The sequence below is a fragment of the Anomaloglossus baeobatrachus genome, chromosome 8 (genome assembly GCF_048569485.1).
Source record: "Anomaloglossus baeobatrachus isolate aAnoBae1 chromosome 8, aAnoBae1.hap1, whole genome shotgun sequence".
Classification (NCBI taxonomy): domain Eukaryota; kingdom Metazoa; phylum Chordata; class Amphibia; order Anura; family Aromobatidae; genus Anomaloglossus; species Anomaloglossus baeobatrachus.
This window is the reverse complement of record NC_134360.1, coordinates 192,513,838-192,538,495: the sequence shown is the minus strand read 5'-3', so window position 1 is coordinate 192,538,495 and position 24,658 is coordinate 192,513,838. Positions and strand designations below refer to the sequence as shown.

Genomic DNA, 24,658 nt, shown 5'->3' with positions numbered 1-24,658 from the left:
TTGAATAGAGACTTGAGAATTTGATTGTTGTTCGGTAAGGGTATCAACCCTATGGGTAAGTGAGGAGAGATCAGACCGCAATTGGATAAATTCCTGTTTACATTCCGCCACCACCTGCTTGGCCAGTGCTGCAATGTCGTTCTTAGTAGGAATTGCTTGTAACAGTGCCCGCAGATCTGCCAAGGATGCCGGGCGATCTTCGCTCGCTGAGGCGGCAGCATGAGGTATATTGGGGTATGCATAAAAAGAGTCCTGTATAACTGGGCCAAAGATCATTTTCTGCGCACTTTGGGGGTTGTTCATGTCCTCCCATAGCGGTGGTCCGGCTACAAGATGGTGTGGGGGAGCCCCTAACGTCATGGGCCCTTTGTGTACGGGTATCAATGTGCCCCCATCCAGAACCCCGTCTGCACCCGTCTGGTTCTCAGCCCAGGAGGATCCCGTGCACCAACTGTCTGGAGAGGTGGGGGGCAACTCCTTCTGAGGTATCTCCCAGAACTCAGCGGCTACCTCCATAGACTCATGCGGTCCTCCTCTGTCCGCAGGTCCCTCTGAGGTCCGTGTGGTCCTTGGTAGGGGAGTGTGGTTTATGCTGCTACCACCGTCTCTGATGTAGGCCCCTTTTAGCAGGTCCTCTCTCCCCCCCTGTACCTGCAACGTTTGGTCTAGCAGTCCTACAGGGGTGTCTGCTGCGTCGTCCCCACCATCGTCAGCCGCCCTCACATAAGAGGCTGGCAGCGCCTGAGCTTCGGCCGCTCTGCTCGGCGTCTGATTCTTCATTGCCCGGGGCTGCAGCGGTGAGTCATCACCTGGGCCCGGGCACTTGTACAGATCACTCTCGCGTGCTGCAACTCTCCTGGATCCACTGGCGCTGACTGCAGGTAAGTTGTGGGGGCTAACCGGTCTCATCGGCGACGCCTTGGGGTACGGGGGAGGCAAGATCGCGGCCACGGGTGTCTCGTCCTCCAGTGCTAATCCTTCAGGCCGCGTCCCAGGGGAGCGGGCGCCATCTTGGAATGGCGCCAGCAGATTTACCGCTCCTCTCGTCGCTGAGCTCTTGAATGTGCACACCGCCGCTGTGGGTCTCTCGGCCGGCTCACTCACATCACGGGGAGTCTCTGCTGCTTCATACCTATCCCGGGCCTCCAGCATTGTCGCATTCTCAGGCATCAGGACAGGGGCAGGGGCCGGATCAGGTCCTGCAGGCCGCGATTTGTGCCCCGGCTGTGCAGTTGTCTCATACTCCTTGGAGCGGGTGAAATATGCCCCAATGTTGTTCTGGGGTGCAGGGGGCCGACTTGGGGTGCTGGGCTTAGCCTTTTTAGTGGTGGATTTGCCCATTTTGCATATAAAAGCCGGCTTTATGGGGGATTATATGGAGGAGCTCCAGAAATCACGTCTTCACTCAGCCATGTCTAGCTCCGCCCCCCCTCTTATCCTTGTTTATGTGGGCAAGTGAACTCTAATACTTACTTCCAACATAATTTCTGTCCATAAGGAGGTCACATTTGAAATGAATTTTATAATACGTACTGGTTTGTGAATTTTTGCTGTATTGATGGGAGAGTGCAATATTAATTTATTTATTTATGGTCATTCTGAGGCGTTCTAAACCGCTGTTTGTTCCTTTTTCCTGGGGCTGTGCAATAATTTTCCCTGGGATTGTGCAATACTTTATGGGAGATTTTCTTGCGTGTAGCATGTTATTTAATTCCCCCCTTTTTTTCATGCACATTTATAAATCATTATTTTAAGTGAATATCAGTGGTTCCTCTGTGTTACACACATACGTGAAGTGAAGCAGTGATTGGAAGGGTTGTTTTTTGGCAGACATCCCCTTACTGTTCTATTTTTTCACATAATGTTTTTTAAAAAAATGTCTTAAAAATAATGCTTTCAATAAAATAATTTGATTTTATCCTTTGCTATCTACTCTGGTTACTTCATTGGTTTTTCTGGATTCTAGAGTTAGCACTACTGTGATTGGGCCATTAATTTGGTGGTCTTGTTCAGTGACAGTTTTCCAGATGTGCGCACTGTGTATTGTACAGAAAGGGAGAGGAGGTGTGCTGAGACCATCAACAATTGTATACATATAGGTACTACTTTCATTGTAATCCTCCCCAGAATAATAAGATAACTACTGAGAAGGGACCTCTGCAAACAAGCAGCATTCCCTTAAAGAAGTTTTCCACTATTAATGTGATCCTCTTTCTTTTATCCTAACTCTTCCTAAAGGCCCAGTCACACTAAACAACTTACCAGCGATCCCAACAACGATCCAACCTGATAGGGATCGCTGGTAAGTTGCTAGGAGGTTGCTGGTGAGATGTCACTGCGACGCTCCAGCGATCCCACCAGCAACCTGACCTGGCAGGGATCGCTGGAGCGTGGCTACACGAGTTGCTGGTGAGCTCACCAGCAACCAGTGTCCCAGCCCCCAGCCAGGAGCGCCGCGTGGAATATGCTGCGCTTGGTAACTAAGGTAAATATCGGGTAACCAACCCGATATTTACCTTGGTTACCACCGCACGGAGCTACACGTGCAGAGAGCAGGGAGCAGCGCACACCGCTTAGCGCTGGCTCCCTGCTCTCCTAGCTACAGTACACATCGGGTTAATTACCGATGTGTACTCTGCTACACGTGCAAGAAGCAGGAGCCGGCACTGACAGTGAGAGCGGAGGAGGCTGGTAACGAAGGTAAATATCGGGTAACCAAGGACAGGGCTTCTTGGTTACCCGATGTTTACATTGGTTACCAGCGTCCGCAGAAGCCGGCTCCTGCTGCCTGCACATTTAGTTGTTGCTGTCTCGCTGTCACACACAGCGATCTGTGCTTCACAGCGGGACAGCAACAACTAAAAAATGGCCCAGGACATTCAGCAACAGCCAGCGACCTCACAGCAGGGGCCAGGTTGTTGCTGGATGTCACACTAAGCAACATCACTAGCAACATCGCTGTTACGTCACAAAAGTTGTTCGTTAGCAGCGATGTTGCTAGCGATGTTGCTTAGTGTGACGGGGCCTTAACTAACACTTTCTGAATATACTTCTGCCATCTACTCTGCTCCTGAAAGCTCATCTCCAAGAGGCTCATAAATACCTTTATTGTTGTTGTAGCTTTGATTCTTCCATTTGCAGACTGGAATTGGACCAACTGAGCAGGGTACGTTACTGGTGGGGGCTGAGAGGAGAGTGAAGTGTGATCTGGGCATGCGTGTCCCACTGCTGCCACTCACAGAGAGGCACACCTGCCCCGACCAGTGACGTGCCCCACTCAGTTGGTCCGATTCCAGTTTGCAGCCAGAAGGCTCAAAGCTACAACAACAATAATAAAAAGATATTTAAGAGCTTCTTTGAGATAAGATTATAGGAGCAGAGTAGATAGCAGAAATATATTAGGAGAGTTTTATTTAGGAAAAGTTAGGATAAATGAAAAGATCATATTAGTAGTGGAAAACCTCTTTAAATATTAGGTTTGAGATTTCCATGAAAAAAAATTCTAAAAAAATAAAAAAAAAACACTAGTAACTCTTTTAGATATATTTTAATATGAAAATGTGATGCTTATCTAAACAATAAAGATAATTTTGTTTACTTACCGTAAATTCTTTTTCTTATAGTTCCGTATTGGGAGACCCAGACCATGGGTGTTTAGCTTCTGCCTCCGGAGGACACAAAGTACTACACTAAAAAGTGTAGCTCCTCCCTCTGAGCATATACACCCCCTGGATAACCAGATCTAGCCAGTTTAGTGCAAAAGCTGAAGGAGAATAGCCACCCACAAGTAAAGACAGAGCAAGAACCGGAACAACCGGAGACTGTCCACGACAACAGCCGGTGATAACACGCGGAACAAGAAACTGCCAACAGGCAACAGGGAGGGAGCTGGGTCTCCCAATACGGAACTATAAGAAAAAGAATTTACGGTAAACAAAATTCTTTTTTTCTTTATCGTTCCTATGGGAGACCCAGACATTGGGACGTCTCAATGCAGTCCATGGGTGGGAATAAACAGAAAACTGAGAAGTAGGCGGAGCCTAACTTCACAAATGGGCGACAGCCGCCTGAAGGATGCGTTTGCCCAAGCTCGCATCTGCCGAAGCATGAGCATGCACTTGGTAGTATGCAGGCTAGTCCAAGTGGCAGCCTGACAGACCTGCTGAGCCGTAGCCTGGTGCCTGAAAGCCCAAGAGGCACCGACAGCTCTGGTCAAGTGTGCCTTGATCCCCGGCGGGGGAGACACCAGAGTACACTGGTAGGCATCGGATATGGCCGACATAATCCAACGAGCTAAGGTCGGCTAAGAAGCAGAGAGGCCCTTACGCCGACCTGTGGTTAGCACAAAAAGAGAGGTGCACCGCCTAAGAACAGCGATGCGAGACACATAGATCCGGAGCGCCCGCACCAGATCCAGAGTATGCAACGCTTTTTCAAAGCGATGAACAGGAGCCGGACAAAAAGGAAGGCAGGGAAATGTCCTGGTTAAGGTGGAAAGGAGAAACCACCTTAGGGAGAAAATCCGGAGTCGGACGGAGAACCACCTTGTCTTGATGAAAAACCAAAAAAGGTGACTCCGAAGAGAGCGCATCCAAATCAGAGACTCTCCTGAGGGAAGTTATGGCCACTAGAAAGACCACTTTCTGTGAAAGACGAGACAAAGAAACCTCCGTAAGAGGCTCAAAGGGGGGTTTCTACAAGGCCGTGAGGACCAGATTGAGGTCCCAGGGATCCAAGGGCCGCTGGTAAGGCGGAATGATGTGAGACGCGCCCTGCATGAAGGTGAGCACCTGAGCCAGCCGGGCGATACGCCGCTGGAACAGCACTGACAGAGCCGAGACTTGTCCCTTGAGGGAATTGAGGGATAGTCCTAGCTGCAGACCGGACTGTAGAAAGGACAGAAGGGTCGGCAAGGAAAAAGGCCAAGGAGCATGGCCGGAAGAGCGACACCAGGACAGGAAAATTCTCCAGGTCCTGTGATAGATCTTGGCCAAGGAATACTTCCGAGCCAGAGTCATAGTGGAGATGACTTCAGGAGGAATACCAGAAGCCGTCAAGATCCAGGACTCAAGAGCCACGCCGTCAATCTGAGAGCCGCAGAATTGTGGCGGAAAAACGGACCTTGTGAGAGAAGGTCTGGACGGTCCGGAAGATGCCACGGCACTTCTACGGACAGATTGAGCAGGTCTGGGTACCAAGCTCGCCTGGGCCAGTCCGGTGCAATGAGGATGACCCGACGGCCCTCCATTCTGATCTTGCGCAGAACTCTGGGCAAGAGAGCTAGAGGGGGAAACACGTAGGACAGACGAAACTGGGACCAATCTTGAACCAGAGCGTCCGCTGCAAGGGCCTGAGTATAGTGGGAGCGAGCCACGTAAACCGGAACCTTTTTGTTGTGCCGGGATGCCATTAGATCCACTTCCGGAGTGCCCCACTTGCGGCAGATTGACTGAAACACTGCCGGATGCAGGGACCACTCGCCACTGTCCACGGTTTGACGGCTGAGATAATCTGCTTCCTAGTTTTCCACGCCTGGGATGTGGACTGCGGATATGGTGGACTGGGAGTCCTCCACCCATTGAAGGATGCGTTGAACCTCCAACATTGCCAGGCAGCTGCGTGTCCCGCCTTGGTGATTGATGTAGGCAACCGCTGTCGCGTTGTCTGACTGGACTCGAATGTGCTTGCCCGCCAAAAGGTGGTGAAAGGCTAGGAGAGCCAGAAGCACAGCTCTGGTTTCCAGCACATTGATCGAGAGGGCTGACTCGGACGGAGTCCAAGTGCCCTGTGCTCGGTGGTGGAGACATACCGCTCCCCAGCCGGATAGACTGGCATCCGTGGTGAGGATCACCCAGGACGGGGCCAGGAAGGAGCGTGCCTGAGACAGAGAGAGGGACCGAAGCCACCACTGAAGGGAGCCCCTGGTCTGTGGCGACAGAGCCACTAGCCTGTGCAAGGAGGAAGTCCGCTTGTCCCAACAGCGGAGAATGTCCAGCTGCAGAGGACGCAGATGGAACTGGGCAAAGGGAACAGCCTCCATTGACGCCACCATCTGACCCAGCACCTGCATCAGGTGCCTGATGGAATGACGGCGGGGCCTCAGCAGAGAGCGCACCGCCAGATGGAGGGACTGCTGTTTGACTAAGGGCAGCTTCACAAGTGCCGGCAGAGTCTCGAACTGCATCCCTAGGTACGTGAGCCTCTGGGTCGGAGTCAGAGTGGATTTGGGCAGATTGACAAGCCACCCGAATTGGGTTAGAGTGGCGAGAGTGAGCGAGACACTCCGCTGACAGTCTGCGCTGGATGAAGCCTTGACTAGAAGGTTGTCCAGGTAAGGAATCACTGCCAACCCCTGGAGGTGCAGAACCGCAACCACTGCTGCCATGACCTTGGTGAATACTCGAGGGGCCGTGGCTAAACCGAAGGGGAGAGCCACGAATTGGAAATGTTCCTCTCAGATTTGAAAACGTAGCCAACGCTGGTGTGAAACTGCAATTGGCACATGCAGATAGGCATCTCTGATGTTGATGGATGCCAGGAAATCTCCTTGGGTCATTGAGGCAATGACTGATCGCAGAGACTCCATGCGAAAATGCCGCACCTGAACATGCTTGTTGAGAAGCTTGAGATCCAGGATGGGCCGGAAGGAACCGTCCTTTTTGGGGACTAGGAAGAGATTTGAGTAGAAACCTCTGAACCGTTCCCGGGCGGGAACCGGTACAATTACTCCGTTGGCCTACAAGGATGCCACGGCCTGAGAGAAGGCGGCGGCCTTGGAGCAGGGGGGAGTTGACAGAAAAAATCTGTTTGGCGGGCTGGAAGAGAATTCTATCCTGTAGCCGTGGGAGATGATATCCCGCACCCACTGATCGGAGACGTGTTGAAACCACACGTCGCCAAAGTGGGAGAGCCTGCCACCGACTAAGGACATTGCTGGTGGGGCCAGATAGTCAAGAGGAGGCTGCCTTAGTGGCAGCAGCTCCTGCGGTCTTTTGTGGACGCGCCTTTGTGCGCCAGTTGGGTTTTTGGTCCTTGGCTGAGTTAGTGGACGAGGTGGAGGGCTTAGAGGATGACCAGTTGGAGGAACGAAAGGAACGAAACCTCGACTGGTTCCTACCCTGGGCAGGTTTCCTGGTTTTAGTTTGTGGCATGGAAGTACTCTTCCCGCCAGTAGCTTCCTTAATAATTTCATCCAGTTGTTCACCGAATAGCCTGGATCCAGCAAAAGGGAGCCCAGCAAGGTACTTCTTTGAAGAAGCATCTGCCTTCCACTCTCGAAGCCACAAGATCCTGCGGATAGCGAGGGAATTAGCCGAAGCCACCGCAGTGCGGTGAGAAGCCTCCAGCATGGCAGACATGGCATAGGATGAAAAAGCTGAAGCTTGGGAAGTTAAGGCAACCATTTCGGGCATAGATTCCCTGGTGAGGGAATGCATCTCCTCTAGGGAAGCAGAGATGGCCTTGAGAGCCCACACTGCTGCAAAAGATGGGGAGAACAAGGCCCCAGCCGCCTCATATACAGATTTGGCCAGAAGGTCAACCTGGCGGTCAGTGGAATCCTTAAAAGAGGTGCCATGAGCCACTGATACAACGGTCCGGGCTGAGAGTCTAGACACCGGAGGGTCTACCTTTGGTGAATGAGCCCACTCCTTGACCACCTCAGGTGGAAAGGGAAAACTGTCATCAGAACCACGCTTTGGGAAGAGTTTGTCAGGACAGGCCCTAGGCTTGGTCACAGTGGCCTGAAAACTGGAGTGGTTAAAGAACACACTCCTTGTCCTCTTAGGCAAGGTAAACTGGTGCTTTTCTGCCAGAGAGGGTTGCTCCTCTGATACTGGCGGATTGAGGTCCAGTACAGAATTAATGGACGCAATCAAATCACTAACATCTGCGTCACTTTCGGACAGATCAATGGGGCACATGGAGGTAGCGTCCGAGCCCCCAGTAAAGGCATCCTCCTCGTCCTGCAAGTCAGCTCGTGAATCAGAGCCGCGGGACGAGGAAGGAGAGGGGACCCTGCGTCTCCTTTTAGGAGGACGGGGGTCTGGGACCAGATGAAGAATCTTCTGTGAGCTCTGCTGAGAGAGCCCTAGCAGCAGAGGCGCCCTGAGAAGGGGGCTCATGAATGTTCAGCAAAGTCCGGGACAGCTGTCCCATGGAGTCGGCAAAAGACTGGGAGATTGACCTAGAGAAGGATTCTACCCAAGCCGGGGGTTCAGCCACCGGAGCCGGAGCAGCCGGAGGGACCACTGAGGGTGCGATTCCAGGCTGAGGCATTGTCAGGTTAGAGCAGGCATCACAATGTGGATATGTGCTCGGTTCAGGCAGCACGAGCTTACATGCAGTGCATATTGAGTACAGCCTTGCAGCCTTGCTCCTCGTGTGAGACATGCTTCTGAAGTGGGGGCTCTGAGCCAGAATGACCCCCAGAGAGTATATAAGAAGGTCCACAACCGGAGGTTGTGGCTTACCAGACCATTTGTGTGCCCTCCAGATCCCACAGCCCGGACCCCCAAGCAGCTTAGCAGGGATGCTGCAGCCAGCGCTGATCCAGAGAAAAACGCTGAGAAAAAATGGCGCCGGAGCGAGGAGAGGGGGCGGGACCTGCTCTGAGAGCGGGATCTGGAGGGCCAAGGAGATTTACAGGGGAGGGGACATGTACTCAGAGAGGAGTGTCCCTCCCCTGTGCCGAACGGCCGCTGGGCGGAGCCGCACTGTCCCTCTGCATGATTGACATGCGAGGGCAGTGAAATCGAAAGTAGGCCTCCGGCGAAGCCGGGCCTAAATTTAAGCGATGTGGCCGGCGCGCAGGCACCATCGGCGCGGTTCTCAGGCGACAGCCAGAGAACCGGCCGGAAATGTCACAAAAGTTACACAGCACACTCTCCCACCATAATAAAGTACCGGGACCCCCCGAATATAAACGTCTCAGGTACTTAGCTTGCTGAGACGCAGGGTTCCAAGTCCCTGGGGATGAGTGCTCCGTCCAGCAGGATCCTGAAGGGCTGCGGATGGAGACCGGTCTCCTGCAAAGCAAGGAGAACCGTGCTGGCTCCCATTTCAAGCCAGAGCCCGAGGGATGGTGAAGGAGCGCGGCATGTAAGGCTCCAGCCTTGTAAATCAACCTTAACAGCACCGCCGACACAGTGGAGTGAGAAGGGACATGCCGGGAGTCCAGGCTTGGACCCGCTTTTCTTCAAAAACTTTCCAAAAATGAAAAATCAGATGAGAATGCATGTGTGGATGTATGCCTCCTGAACACAAAGCAATTAACTGGCTAGATCTGGTTATCCAGTGGGTGTATATGCTCAGAGGGAGGAGCTACACTTTTTAGTGTAGTACTTTGTGTGTCCTCCAGAGGCAGAAGCTATACACCCAATGTCTGGGTCTCCCATAGGAACGATAAAGAAAAGTAATTCTCTAATGACATACCCGTTAATGGATTTTTTTTGTCATTTATTAACCATCCCATGATTACATTTCTAACTTTAAATTCTATAGGCCTAAAAATTAAAGGTTGTCCAATATCAATACCCCTTTCTCCCGGCTGTAGTTTGGTTTGTGTTTTTTTTGTTTTGTTTTTTTTAAAAAAAAAAAAAAAAAAAAGAAAACCTGGTCTTTAGTGGCGCTCACTGGGTCCAGCACCTGTTATGGTCTACAGTTCTCGGCTGTCACTTTGATAGCACTGCAGCCTATATCAGAGCTCAATAACACTATCAGAGTTGACGACACAAGCACCTCAGGTCATTCATTGTCTGCAGCGCTGTTAACGTGAGGTCAGTGCTGCAGACAATAACAGATACCAGGATCAATGGCGGAAGCTCAGGAATGGACCAGAGGAGGGTGATCAAAGCACTTTTTTAGGGGGCACATTTTATATAAAACTATTGAGCGTAGGCCACCTGAAAAATGTACCACGCATTCATTTAGGCGCTGCAGTACTTGAAGTAGTTGAAAGAAGCTCAAAGAGAGCGAAAATTTGTAAAACAAGTTGTTTTGACAGGACTATGAACATGTTCATACTTTTTAGCATTCTTAAAGTGCTTATTAGGCAGATTCCTGAAAAAGGAGCAAAAGGCTTATTTTAGTCATGAACCACAAAAAAACGTTTTTGTGATTTAACAAGATTTTACGATTTCAGGTCAATAAAAGAGGTTACTTGTTAACGTTTCATGTAAAGCTGAATATACCTTTCGTTTTTTTAGCAGAGTTTAGTTGCCCGCTAACATCCTGAAGTCTTTTCTCCAGCTCTAGTTTCTTCTCTTTATTTAGCTGATCTTTGGATTTGGATTTTTCTCCTACAAAAGAAAAGTATAGGTTATTATAACTTCCGGACCTCTGACTTTGTCTTACAGTAAGGTCAGCCAAACACACACACATACCACCTGTCTTTTTGGGCCTTTTTCGCAGACTAGTCATGACATATCGTTCTAGGTGCCGCAAAGTTGATGGTTTCAGTGTCTCAAAATCTATTTCTATTTCATGAGGATTGGAGTCTTTCAATGATGGCTCTCTGGACTGAATGATATGGACAATTCGGCTCAACTTTTCACCTGGCAGCTTGTTAATATCCAAACTCAACTGCCTCTTTTCATCATATGTCATAGGCCTGGCCTGATCATCATCAGATACGGACAGCTTTTTTTTCTTTTTCTTGAAATCACTGAAAAAAAAAAAAAAAAGTGTTTAAAAATAGTGAATGCAAAGAGCTTCCAAAATCAGTTCCAAGAAATGATTAGTGGGTTCTACTTGGAGCCTGGCATCCAGCTAGAAAAAACAATTTCTACTTCCTTTATGTACATTGACATTTAGGCTACATGCACACGTGGCGTTTGGTTTTTTTTTTTTGCCTTTTTTCATACGTTTTTTTCCTTGCTTATTTTAATCAATAAAAGCAAAGAAAAAGCATCTCAGCAAAGTCTATGAGAATCCTGCCTTGTGCACACGTTCCTTTTTCCTTGCTGACAAAAGCAGCAGCATATCAATTGTTTCTGCATTTTTTTCTGCGTTTCTATAATCCCCTGCAATGCTTTATCACTACACTGGATTATATTGCAGCAGTTTGCATAACAAACCATGCATACAGCATGGTGTGTGAGGCGGTCTGTAGCTCAGTAACCCGGGATTGTCATGGTGACGACCCAGGGATCCCATGGCAACGATCAGGTCACACTGATCGCATTACAGGAACTGGATCGCCAGGGAGAGGGGTAAGAGATTCCTCTTCCTGCCTCCTCAATGCTGTGATCACGTTTAGGGGTTAAATTTAATGGGTTAAAATGCCAGGAGCAATGCGGGCATCGCTTCGGGCAGTGAGAGTCGGATTCCGGCTGCAATATCATCCGGAGACCTGGCAGCTATCGCGAGGGTACAGCACCTGAACCCCGCGATCGCCATGACTAGCATAGCGGCAAAAGCAGGAAAAAAAAAAGCACAAAAGTAATAAATTAAAAAAAGCGTGTTTTCTGCTGCGTTTTTTCTACCAAAACATGTTTTTTTATGTACAGAAAAGAAGCACATAAACCAACGTGGGCACATAGCCTAATATTTGCATTTGCTGGAGAGGACTAAACATTTAGGCTTACTTGGCTATAGATTTCTTCTTCAGTGCTTTTTGCTTCATTTTCTTCTTTTTCTTTTGATTTAGGCTAGCTTTCTTTTTCAGTTTCTTTTTCTTCTCCCTCAGCTTCTTTTTCTTTTCCTTCTTGGATATCTTTTTCTTGGGTTTGGCACTCGGACCTTCAGTTAAGACTTTAAGTTGTTCATGCACAGCCCTCAGCTTTCAATAAGGAAGGGAACATGGTGACAAACCAATATCGCAAGCTAGGCATTGAACACACAGAACATTTCATGGAAAGATGCACAATATCAGACAATGTTCCTGAAAAATCTAGATAAGGAAAAGCGTGCCTGTGAAAATCAACCACATCTACAGTATATTAAAAAGGATAAGCCATATGAGCACCACTCATTGGACATTTAACCCCTTAAGGACGAAGCCAGATTTGTACTTAATGCCCAGGCCATTTTTTGCAATTTTGACCAGTGTCACTTTATAAGGTTATAACTCTGGAACGCTTCAATGGATCCCGGTGATTCTGAGATTGTTTTTTCGTGACATATTGGGCTTCATGTTAGAGGTAAATTTAGGATGATATTTTTTTATTTTATTTGTGAAAAAATCTGAAATTTGACAAAAAAATTAAAAATTTTGCAAGTTTAAAACTTTTAATTTTTATGCCCATAAACCGGAGAGTTATGTCACACAAAATAGTTAATAAATAACATTTCCCACTTGTCTACTTTAGATCAGCGCAATTTTTGAAACAAAATTTTTTGGGGTTAGGAAGTTAGAAGGGTTCAAAGTTCATCAGCAATTTCCCATTTTTTCAACAAAATTTACAAAACCATTTTTTTAGGGACCACATCCCATTTGAAGTGACTTTGAGAGGCCTGGGTGACAGAAAATACCCAAAAGTGACACCATTCTAAAACCTGCACCCCTCAAGGTACTCAAAACCACATTCAAGAAGTTTATTAACCCTTCAGGTGCTTCACAGGAACTAAAGTAATATGGAATGAAAAAAAATAAAAATTAACATTTTACCTAAAAATGTTACTTTAGCACTAATTTTCTTACTTTTTCAAGAGGTAACACCAAAAATTGGACCTCACACTTTGTTACCCACTTTCTTATGAGCGCGCCGATACCCCACATGTGGTCAGAAACCTTTGTTTGGGTACATGGGAGAGCTCGGAATGAAAGGAGCAATATTTGAATTTTGGAAAGCAAAGTTGGCTGAAACAGATTGCGGGCACCATGTTGCTTTTACAGATCCCCTAAGGTACCTAAACAGCAGGAACCCCCCTCAAGTGACCCCATTTTGGAAACTAGACCCCTTAAGGCTTCTATCTAGGGGTATACTGAGCATTTTGGACCCACAGGTACTTCACAGATTTTGATAACGTTACTTTGTCATATTGAAAATTGTAATTTTTTTCTCAAAAATGTTGCTTTAGCATCAATTCTCTCACTTTTTCAAGAGGTAATTCCAAAAATTTGACCCAAATGTTTGTTACCCACTTTTTTATGAGCGCGGTGATACCTCACATGTGGTCTGAAACCTTTGTTTGGACAAATGGGAGGGCTTGGAACGAAAGGAGCAATATTTGAATTTTGGAAAGGAAATTTGGCTGAAAAAGATTGCGGGCACCATGTCGCATTTGGAGGACCCCTAAGGTACGTAAACAGAAAAAAACCACCACAAGTGACCCCATATTGGAAACTAGGCCTCTCGAGGAATGTATCTAGATGTTTGGTGAGTACCCTGAACCCCCAGGTGCTTCACAGAAGTTTATAACGTTGAGCCATGAAAATAAAAAAATAAAATTTTACCACAAAATTGTTACTTCAACCAGGTAGCTTTTTTTTTCACAAGGGTAACAGGAAAAAAATCACCATGAAATGTATTGTGCAATTTCTCCTGAGTTTGGTGATATCTTATATGTGGTGGAAATCAACTGTTTGGGGACACGGCAGGTCTTGGAAGGGAAGGAGTGCAATTTGATTGAACATTTGGCTGGAATAATTAGTGGACGCTATGTCGCATTTGGAAAGCCCCTAAAGTGCCTAAACAGTGGAGGCCCCCCACAAGTGACCCCATTCTGGAATCAAGAAACCTCAAGGCTTTTATCTAGGTGTATATTGAGCATTTTGAATCCACGAATACTTCACAGAATTTGATAAGCTTAGGTTGCCATATTGAAAATTTTCATTTTTTTCACAAAAATGTTTCTTTAGCATCACATTTCTCACTTTTTCAAGAGGCAACAACAAAACGTGGACCCCACAGGTTGTTATCCAATTTCTTGTGAGCGCAGGGATACCCCATATGTGGCCAAAAACCTCTGTTTGGATATATGGGAGGGCTTGGAATGGAAGGAGCACCATTTGAATTTTGGAAAAGTTGAAATAAATTGCGTGCACCATGTCACATTAGCAGGGCCTCTTGGGTACCTATACATTAGAAACCCCCCACAAGTGACTCCATTTTGGAAACTGGACCCCTCAAGGATTTTATTCAGAAGTATAGTAAGCATTTTGAATCCACAGGTACTTCACAAAAATGTTGCTGTAGCAACAAATGTCTCTCTTTTAGGCTATGTGGCCATGATCCAGCGACACGGCGTCTAGTACACAGTGTCAGCCTTCCTGCAGAGATGTGAGTGTTGTCCACGGGAGAACGCAGCTGCCCATGCCCACGATTTGGGTTCAGGCTGCTGTGGAGCTCTATGTTACCTGCAGAGCACACTCATCTCCGCAGCATAAATTGACATGCTGAGGCTCGGGAAGCTGCGCCACAGGTCGGTTTATGCTGCGGAGAAAAGAAGCACAGTGGGCATGGGATTTCTAAAAATCCTTCCACTGTGCTTCTACTGCACAACGCAGCGTTATGGACGCAGGGAAAACACTCTGCGCCCATAACGCTGCAAACCCTGATTGTGGGCACACAGCCTAAAATGCTACAATGGATGAATGGATAGATGTCAAACATATATAACGTCCCACCCCCCTGCATATTCTAAGCTGGCGCCCTTTAGTGCCTTTCATGTGGCACTAAAGGGTGCCTAGCCTTGTATTTAGCCCAAAAAGAAAAAAAAATAATGAAAATAAATGACGTGGGGTCCCCCCTATTTTTGATAGCCAGCTAGGGTAAATCAGACAGCTGTAGCCTGCAAACCACAGCTGACAGCTTCACCTTGGCTGGTGATCAATTTGGAGGGCTCCCCAAGCTGTTTTTTTTTAATTATTTATAAATAATTAAAAAAAAAAAAAAACAAACGTGGGGTCCCCCCAAATTAGATCACCAGCCAAGGTGAAGCTGACAGCTGGGGTCTGGTATTCTCAGGATGGGAAGAGCCATGGTTATTGGACTCTTCCCAGCCTAAAAATAGCAGGCCGCAGCCGCCCCAGAAGTGGCGCATCCATTAGATGCGCCAATTCTGGCGCTTCGCCCCAGCTCATCCCGCGCCCTGGTGCGTTGGCTAACGGGGTAATAAATGGGGTTGATACCAGATGTGTAATGTCACCTGGCATCAAGCCCAGCAATTAGTTATGTCACGGCGTCTATCAGATACCCGACATAACTAATTGACAGTAATAAAAAAAAAATTGACAACAAAAAAAAATTTATTTGAAAAAACACTCCCCAAAAACATTCCCTGATTGACCAATTTATTGAAAAAAAAAAAAAATCCGCTGTAATCCATTTGGACGTCCCACGTCGACTCTGGACCTTCTAGAATATAGGGGACACGTTCAGGGAACGTATCCCCCATTTTCTAGGAGGGCAGACCCTCCATTTCAGGAGAGTGGGTGCAAAGAATCTGCACCCACCCTCCCCGGGTCACAGCTGCAGACTCAGTGCAGCAGCAGCAGCAGCCAGCGTCCTGAACACAGGAAGCTGACAGCCGCGCTCTGCACATGTGACCGGCGTCTGCTGAGAAGGAGCCGGAGGAGGGGGCCGCGGGGGATCAGCGCTCCGACAGGTATGTATGACACCGGGGAACACCGGGGTGGATAGGGGGGGACCCGGCAGGGCCTGGGGAGCAGGTTTCTGTCGCATGTGTGATGGCACATGCGACAGAAACCATAGGAAAGGGGGAAATGCGGCCGGCGCGCTGCTGTGATCGCCGGTGCGCGCGGCCATCTTGGATTTTCGGGAGGGGGTTGGGGGTCGGGGGGGGCACTTTGGGGATACCGAGGGGACCGGAGGGAACCGGGAAAAAGATTTATCTCCCATCTGGCATGTTTGATCATGCCAGATGGGAGATAAATCATTTTTTACCGGCGCGGTCATTTTCTGTAACCTGATCATCGGTAAACGGTGTATACCGGTCATCAGGTGAGCGGGGACCGGAAAAACCGGCCAGAATCATGATCTCCAGGGTCTCAGCTACCCCCGGCAGCTGAGACCCCGGAAATTTTCCGACTCTGGGGGGGCCCTAGACCCTTTTTTCCGACCGCCGTTAAAAAGCGGCGGATCGGAAAAAGTACCCTAATATGCCGCCGTTAAAAGGCGTATCGGCGGTCGTAAAGGGGTTAACAAAGTAACTCATGGTTTTCACAAAAATCAGGTGTCCACTGTCCCTGGTCGAAAGGGGACTGTAAAGAATCACTCATCATCATAGAGAAAGAAGTGCGCCCTTTCCTGCCCATTGACATATGTCCCACTCACTATAGTCGAAATTGGGCACGAATATGCAGCTACCTTTCTGACAAGATAGGGAACTTGACAACAACATCTCAGCTCGGAGACCATTTCATATCGAATAACCACCGATCGATAAGAGGTTTATAGGCAGGGGCAGAACGATTGCGGTTGTAATCGCGACCGGGCCTGGGTGTTCAGGGTGCCCGAGGATCTCAGCCAGCGGCGCACCGCCAATGGCAGCAGGCCACGCGACCGCTATGGGGCCAGATGCCAGCCCCCTGCCGAAGATCGCACTTTCAATTGGAAGCAATGATGAGTGAGCGGTGCGCTCCCTCTCTCATAATTCTCCCGCTGTGTCATTGTGTGCGCTCTGATGTGTCAACACAGCGGAGTGCGATGACATCACTACTGCGCGCCTGCTGTGCTGAGATGTGAAGAGGGGCAGAAGAGTGAACACGCTGAGGAGACCGTTGCAGCAGTAGAAGAGGAGAAGTGAGTATATGTATTTAATCATAGTGGCCAGAGGACTATGGGGGTGCATTTAACGATATGGGGCTGTTTGCTATTATATAGGGGCTACATAACTATGTGGGGGCTAATTAATACTATATGGAGGAATATGGGGTGCATTATAATACATGGAGGACTATGTGGAGTGCATTAAACTATATGCAGGACTAAGGGTTGCATTATAATATATGTAAGACTGAGGTGTGTATTATATATGGCGGACTATGGGAGTGAATTATATGTGGAGGATTATGGGAAGTGTATTAGAATATGTGGAGGACTAGGAGATGCATTATATGATATCAAAGGCTGTTGGGGATGCATTATAATATATGGATAACATGAGGGGCGCATTATAATATATGAAGGACTATGAGATGCATTATATCATATATTATATCAAGATACTGAAGCATGGGAAAGCTGGGTGCCGAGAAAAAGAGCCAGGTCCACATTTTGCAACGGGGCCCATCGAACTCTAGTTACACCACTGATTATCTGTTTATAGGGTAAGTATTTAGGTGCTGCATTAGAAATGTAAGACTGCACAGTACCCTTTCAAGTAAATGAGCAACCATGTAATATCTTGCCGTTGAAAGTTCATCAGAGTGGGAGATGCTTTCTTTTTTTAGTTTCTCCTGGCTCTATCCAAAAGATTGGGATCCTAACAGGGCACATGAAAAGACGTTTCATGGGGTTCTCCAATTATAAGACGTTGATGGCCTATTATCAGCTTAAATCCCCACCATATCAGTATTATAATATGGTGCTGGTGGGTTGTCATAAGTACCTATAAGTGATCTAACGCTGCTGCTACTAACCTTCTCTACAAGACCCAGTTGGTAGCATTACTGTCATTTAACACTGATTTTTTGGCACTACACTATGGTGGTGGTGGTGGTGGTGGTGGGGGGGGAAGGGAGTATTTGTGGCACTAAAAAGGGGTAATTTTTAATTTTTCTTGGTGGTTTTCTGATCCGGTTAATAAGGTAAAAAAAGGTTTAGTTGGTGCGCATCTTTTTTTCTGTGAGTACAGACTCACCTGTTCTTGTAACATGGCAAGCTGTCGATCTCTATCATCTTCTGAATCAGAAGATGAGCTCTCTGAGGAGCTTGAACTGCTGCTTTCGCTGGACGTGTATCTATTTACCACTTGTTGGGAGAATGAAGCAGCAGCAACAGGATCATCCGGGATTTTAGCAAATAGCATCTCAAAAAGATCCTGAAATATGAAAAACACGAGCATAAGCATTAGGATTCAACTGGAGATGCTTCCAATAAAATACATTTTGATTTTTCATTTTTTAAAGCAACTTACATAGATTACAAAAAGGTGTGGGGTATATAATGGAAAGATTATGTCATTAGTACACAAGCTTTTAAAAAAAAGGTGGCTCCGAAAGGCTCATAGGGACCACAATTTAAAAATGATTTCTAAAGATTGGTACAAGAATTGGTGCTTCCCATTAAAGTCTTCCAAAGAATGCAAGGGGTGGCAGTAAAAGCCACATTTGTGATCATATTTGAGACGATATCTTTGGGCTCAATAATGTGATAGAACCAAGCTCTAAAAGGACAAGAATTAAGAGCTTCTAAATACCTGAAGCACTCAGTAACTGGCTCCTACCCTCCGCACAAAAAAACCCCAAAACTTATGAAAATATGGTGTAAGGGGGAGAGGACTAGAAATCAACGAGCCAATAGAGCAGATTTATTATGATCACAAAGCTGCATTAGGTAGAAACTGCCAAATTCATCATGGTGGGGTACATTGATAAATTTGGGACATCTTACTATATAGGCCTGAGTCTCTTCCTTAATGGATACAGAAACCATATTTTTAATATTGTAATGTATTTAATTTTGCAATAGGGTACTAATACAAATTTTGGACAATTCTACAGCCCCTATGCAGGGATGAGTGAACCCATGGATGTTCGGGTTTGTCGGGACTTTAGTTAAAAGTTCAGTTCGGTGCGCGGACTTGATCCGAACCCCATTTAAGTCATATAAGTCAATGGGTAATCAAACATTGCGGTAAAACAGTCATAGTAAGGGCTAAGGGGCTGCAAAAGAAAGCAAAATAGCGGGAAGAGCTAGATAACTGCGCTGCAAACAAACATTGATAAAAAAACAAATTTTCTGCGAAACCAGTTAGATCTTTAATGTTTCTTATGCCTCTAAGATATTTAAGTTCAACTGATTCGGTTAAATATTGATTTAGAACACGGTCCATGAATAAACTGGCTTATTTTACACTGTTATTTTTGGTTTGTCTCATTGGGCGACTGTGCCGCAAGGCTACTTGTTTTTCTTTGAGTGTCTCTCTGCAGGCCGGGGCAGACCGCAAGCACATGTGGCCTTTTGGAGTGCTCTGTTAATTAACTGGCTGAATTCCCAGCCAATCAGCTAAGACATATCCAGTCAGTTGGCAGCGATATTACTGTTGGCATATCAGCGCAGCTGGTCTTTCAGCCCATCTTGGGACGCTAGGCCCCACTCTGGATCCACTCCTTCCATTTCCTCCTTTAGGCCCTGTGTGCACTTACCGGTTTTTCCCGCGGATTTCCTGCGGTTTTGCTGCATGTTTCGCTGCAGAAAATGTTCAGAACATCTCTGCAGTGAATCACCAGCAAAACCTATGGAAAAAAAAATGCTGTGTGCACTATGCGGAATTTGACAGCTGCATGTTTTGCTGCGGGATTCCCGCAGCAAAAACAATTGCATATCACTTTTCTGCACGTCGCTGTGGGATTTCACTCCATTGACTGCAATGTAATCGTGAAATCCCGCAGGGAATAACGCAGGCAGCAAATTCTGTGCGGTTCATTGTGTTTTCCTGCGTTATCCCCTCCGGTATTTCGCAGTTTACCTGCGGTAATGTACATCGCTGCCTGCGGTTTGCAGGGAAGTGATGTCATTATGACAGGAAAAGGAAGCGGAGCAGAGAGTAAACACACACATCACAGACACACACCGACATCACAGACACAGACATATAGAATACACATAGAAAGCAAACGGAAATATAGAAAAAACAAAAACAAAAAAAAAAACGTGTGTTCCGCTGTATTTTTACCTTCCAGCCGAGGTAAGCACACAGCGGCGGCCCAGTATTCTCAGGCTGGGGAGGGCGAGGGGCAGGGTTAATGTCCCCCGCCTCCCTCCTACCTCCCGCAGCCGAGAATATCAGCCGCAGCTGCCCCGGGACTGTCGCATCCATTATGCGGCAGTACCGGAGTGTCCCCAGCTCTTCTAGATGCCGTGATGCGGTGGCGATCCAGGTAATAAGGAGTTAATGGCAGCGGATCGCCGCCACTAAGTTCAGGCTTGATCATGGCAGCGTCTATGTGACAGCTCACATGATCAACCCGTAAGTAAAGTGAAAAAAAACACACACCGAAAAATCCTTTATTTTAAATAAAACACAAAAAAGCTGCTGGTTCACCCGTTTATTAACCCCCCTGAAACACACAGCTCCGGCGTAATCCACGTCCTGTGATGCTTGCATCCAGCCGCGACTGACACAGACACACTGCTGAATGCAGCCTCGCAGCGAGACAGCAGAGGTAACCACAAGGCATTTCCCCCGGCCGGTAATTTAAACTCACTACCGACCATGAGAAATGCAGTGTGTACTCACAGGGACTCTCTGTCTATCTATCCCTATCCCTCTAACTATCTAGCTGTCTCTCTAAGGAAAATTTTTTTTTTTTCAATGTGCTTTATTGCATTGAATGCATTAAAGCACATGTACCAACCCGCACGCGGCAAAACCGCGGCAATACCGCGGTAAAGCCGCAGCAAACCGCATGCGGTTTTCGGGTGCGGTTTGCCGCGTTTTTTTTTTAACCACAGGTGCAGTAATCTTTCAGTGCTTGCGGATTTTTCTTGAGAAAATTCCATTTTCAAGTGTGCACAAAGTCTTAGGCATGTTACTCTAAGTAGTGTGGAGCACAGAGGCATCTTCCACCTTGTGGTATAGTAGGCTCACGGGGGGTGGGGGGGGACACAGCTTCCTGCAATGTGGATAGGATAGGCTGTTGGTGTCAAAAGAATATTAAAGCACTGTAACAGGTTTTTTTTGTCACTGTTTTCTTTATGCCCTTTTATCTAGAGCTCATAACGTCAGTCTAGAGAAGACTGTGCACGCAAACTAGCGTAACCTCCAAATGTCACTTTCTCCACTTGTGTAACTTGTAATACTAAGTTTTCCCATTGATCAGTTTGTGACATGTATTACATTCAAGGAGAATATGGCCTATCTTGCCTGTACCTGTGATTTTGCTAAGTCTGTAGCTGAATTAACCAAGTTTTTTTTCAGAGGTTTTACAAAGCGCGTGGGAGCACCCAAAGGCTTTGAGAAGTGTAGTCGCATGGAGGTGGTAGACCCTCCAGTTTATTGCATAAACAAGGTGACCACTCTGCCTCTGGCAGAGGTTGCAGCTCTTAAGACACCACAGATAAACGTATAGAATCTATGGCGAAGTCCGCTTTTGAGGTAGCAGGTTTTACCCTTTGCCCAGCCTTCTCTGCTACCTGGGTCTCCGACGCGGTGACAGCATAAACTAAGAATTTGCAACAAAGTTTTTTTGGCTGATTCCCAGAATCTGGAGTTGGCCGATATCGCTGATCAGATTACGCAGGTAGATAAGAATCTCTGTCCAGCATCCTTAAATGCAGCGGTGTGCTTTGCAGAGGTGGCAAGTAATTGCATAGCGTTCCGCTTCATGCTCTGGCTTAAGGTGTGGTGGGTGGACATAGCTTTAAAAAAACAAACAAAAACAAAAAACCCAAAACCTGCTAAGAGGACTACCATTCCAGGGCTCGCACTTATTTGGACCCTGGCTAGATAAAATCCTTTTGGAAGCTACAGATGCAGAAGCACCATGCTTCCTACGTCCAGGGCCAGCCATTCTTCTTGGAAGCATGGGCTTTTCAGGTTAACCCCTTTTGCCAGTTTCCAGCATCTAACAAGCCGGGGTCAGCAGGTCAGACTGAAGGACTCTCAGGAGCCTAGAAGTGCTATTTTTTAATCAACACCTGCCAGACACCTTTGGATCAGGGTCTAGACCCTCCAAATCCAGAGGCAGCAGGAAGAGCAATATTTGGCAGGCACCCACACAGGAATTTCACGGGTGGGTGGTCATCACCTTTTTATTTCAGGAAGCATGGCTTGGGTCACGGAAGTAATCTCTTTAGGTTCCAGAATAGACTTCTCCACTCTACCTCAGGAACATTTTTTTCCCCTTTCTCTCCTCACCCTCCCAGGTCTTCCAGCATAAAAGAGTATTCGACCAAGCTTTAGCTTCCCTGCTTCAGGCAGGGGTAAATGTAAGGGTTTCTACATCAGTGTGCTTCAAGCGGTTTTATTTAAACCAATTTATCATCTCCAAAAAAGACAGCTGTGTGTGGCCCAATTTAGATTTAAAGTGCCTGATCAAATGGGATCTGCTTCATCATCACTTCAAGATGGAGTCACTCCGGTCAGTGATTGCATCCATGGAAGGCAGGGAATTTCTTTCATTGATAGAGATTTGAGATGCTTATCTGCATATGTAACAGGGTGAAAGACATATACAGTGCCTACAAGTAGTATTCAACCCCCTGCAGATTTAGCAGGTTTACACATTCGGAATTAACTTGGCATTGTGACATTTGGACTGTAGATCAGCCTGGAAGTGTGAAATGCACTGCAGCAAAAAAGAATGTTATTTCTTTTTTTTATTTTTTTTTTAAATTGTGAAAAGTTTATTCAGAGGATCATTTATTATTCAACCCCTCAAACCACAAGAATTCTGTTTGGTTCCCCTAAAGTATTAAGAAGTATTTCAGGCACAAAGAACAATGAGCTTCACATGTTTGGATTAATTATCTCTTTTTCCAGCCTTTTCTGACTAATTAAGACCCTCCCCAAACTTGTGAACAGCACTCATACTTGGTCAACATGGGAAAGACAAAGGAGCATTCCAAGGCCATCAGAGACAAGATCGTGGAGGGTCACAAGGCTGGCAAGGGGTACAAAACCCTTTCCAAGGAGTTGGGCCTACCTGTCTCCACTGTTGGGAGCATCATCCGGAAGTGGAAGGCTTATGGAACTACTGTTGGCCTTCCACGGCCTGGACAGCCTTTGAAAGTTTCCACCCGTACCGAGGCCAGGCTTGTCCGAAGAGTCAAGGCTAACCCAAGGACAGCAAGGAAGGAGCTCTGGGAAGATCTCAGGGCAGTGGGGACATTGGTTTCAGTCAATACCATAAGTAACGTACTCCACCGCAATGGTCTCCGTTCCAGACGAGCCCGTAAGGTACCTTTACTTTCAAAGCGTCATGTCAAGGCTCGTCTACAGTTTGCTCATGATCACTTGGAGGACTCTGAGACAGACTGGTTCAAGGTTCTCTGATCTGATGAGACCAAGATCGAGATCTTTGGTGCCAACCACACACGTGATGTTTGTAGACTGGATGGCACTGCATATGACCCCAAGAATACCATCCCTACAGTCAAGCATGGTGGTGGCAGCATCATGCTGTGGGGCTGTTTCTCAGCCAAGGGGCCTGGCCATCTTGTCCGCATCCATTGGAAGATGGATAGCACGGCCTACCTGGAGATTTTGGCCAAGAACCTCCGCTCCTCCATCAAGGATCTTAAGATGGGTCGTCATTTCATCTTCCAACAAGACAACGACCCAAAGCACACAGCCAAGAAAACCAAGGCCTGGTTCAAGAGGGAAAAAATCAAGGTGTTGCAGTGGCCTAGTCAGTCTCCTGACCTTAAGCCAATTGAAAACTTGTGGAAGGAGCTCAAGATTAAAGTCCACATGAGACACCCAAAGAACCTAGATAACTTGGAGAAGATCTGCATGGAGGAGTGGGCCAAGATAACTCCAGAGACCTGTGCCGGCCTGATCAGGTCTTATAAAAGACGATTATTAGCTGTAATTGCAAACAAGGGTTATTCCACAAAATATTAAACCTAGGGGTTGAATAATAATTGACCCACACTTTTATGTTGAAAATTTATTAAAATTTAACTGAGCAACATAACTTGTTGGTTTGTAAGATTTATGCATCTGTTAATAAATCCTGCTCTTGTTTGAAGTTTGCAGGCTCTAACTTATTTGCATCTTATCAAACCTGCTAAATCTGCAGGGGGTTGAATACTACTTGTAGGCACTGTATATAGTGGAGTATACCTGTGCTATGATTTGAATGGCCACCGGGTGTCACTGTAGAGCATGACTGTGCACAGTCGATTTTTAAAATATTGTGGCGGTTGGGCGAGTGAAGTGCGTGCACTGGAGCTGTTAAGGAGAGGCGGTGTGGTCCTGTCGGCTCGGTTGCTATCTTTTGAGAAAAGGGAATGACTGCTGATCTGTTTCCACAGAAGGACTTTTATTGCTCCGTCAAAGGAGATGCTGAACTAAGGAATGATGTGTTTAAGTCGTGGTTTAAATAAACAAGAAGCAGAGTGAATATTGCGAGGAGAAAAAGATCCGCCATCTTGGGATAACAGCCTGGCCTCCTGCGAGTCAACCCTGAGTGCTGTATGTGTGTGGGTAAAGACATCGAAATAAGTCTGAGTTATAACTATTGAGAGACCGGTCAGTGTGTGTTAATAGTTAGATACGGACAGTTAGTTAGAACAAAGACTCCTTAAAAAAAGACTGCTGTTAAAGAGTTGTTTACAGAGAAAGGACTGTGCTAACTGAAGACATTTTGCATTAATCCAGAAGGTATTTAAAAGTGAAACTGTGTTTTACCCATGGCAGAGGACTAAAATTGTTTGACTGTTTTCTTTCTGATTCCTCCCACTGCCCGGAGGCAGCGAAAGATAAAGTAATTACATGAAAGTATGAACATTATAATATTATATAATGTTAAGTGTTCTCTGCAGAGGGACTTAAGGAGAGAATTGGCTGGGTACCCTGTGTGAAT

At 46.9% G+C, this 24,658-nt stretch overlaps 1 protein-coding gene across 2 annotated transcripts in view; it reads right to left on the bottom strand.

Annotated features, from left to right (window-relative positions):
* Nucleotides 1-24,658, bottom strand: part of BRDT (bromodomain testis associated) — a 212,624-nt gene that overhangs the window by 92,267 nt on the left and 95,699 nt on the right. Inside the window, exons 8-11 of one of the 2 annotated variants that reach the window (XM_075322321.1) lie at nt 17,767-17,946; nt 11,586-11,779; nt 10,386-10,663; nt 10,191-10,298 (exon numbers count right to left, since the gene is read on the bottom strand). In XM_075322321.1, coding sequence (XP_075178436.1) covers nt 10,191-10,298; nt 10,386-10,663; nt 11,586-11,779; nt 17,767-17,946 — 760 coding nt within the window. Of the gene's footprint in view, nt 1-10,190; nt 10,299-10,382; nt 10,664-11,585; nt 11,780-17,766; nt 17,947-24,658 lie in introns of both variants that reach the window. The other variant, XM_075322320.1, reaches the window with a different exon arrangement.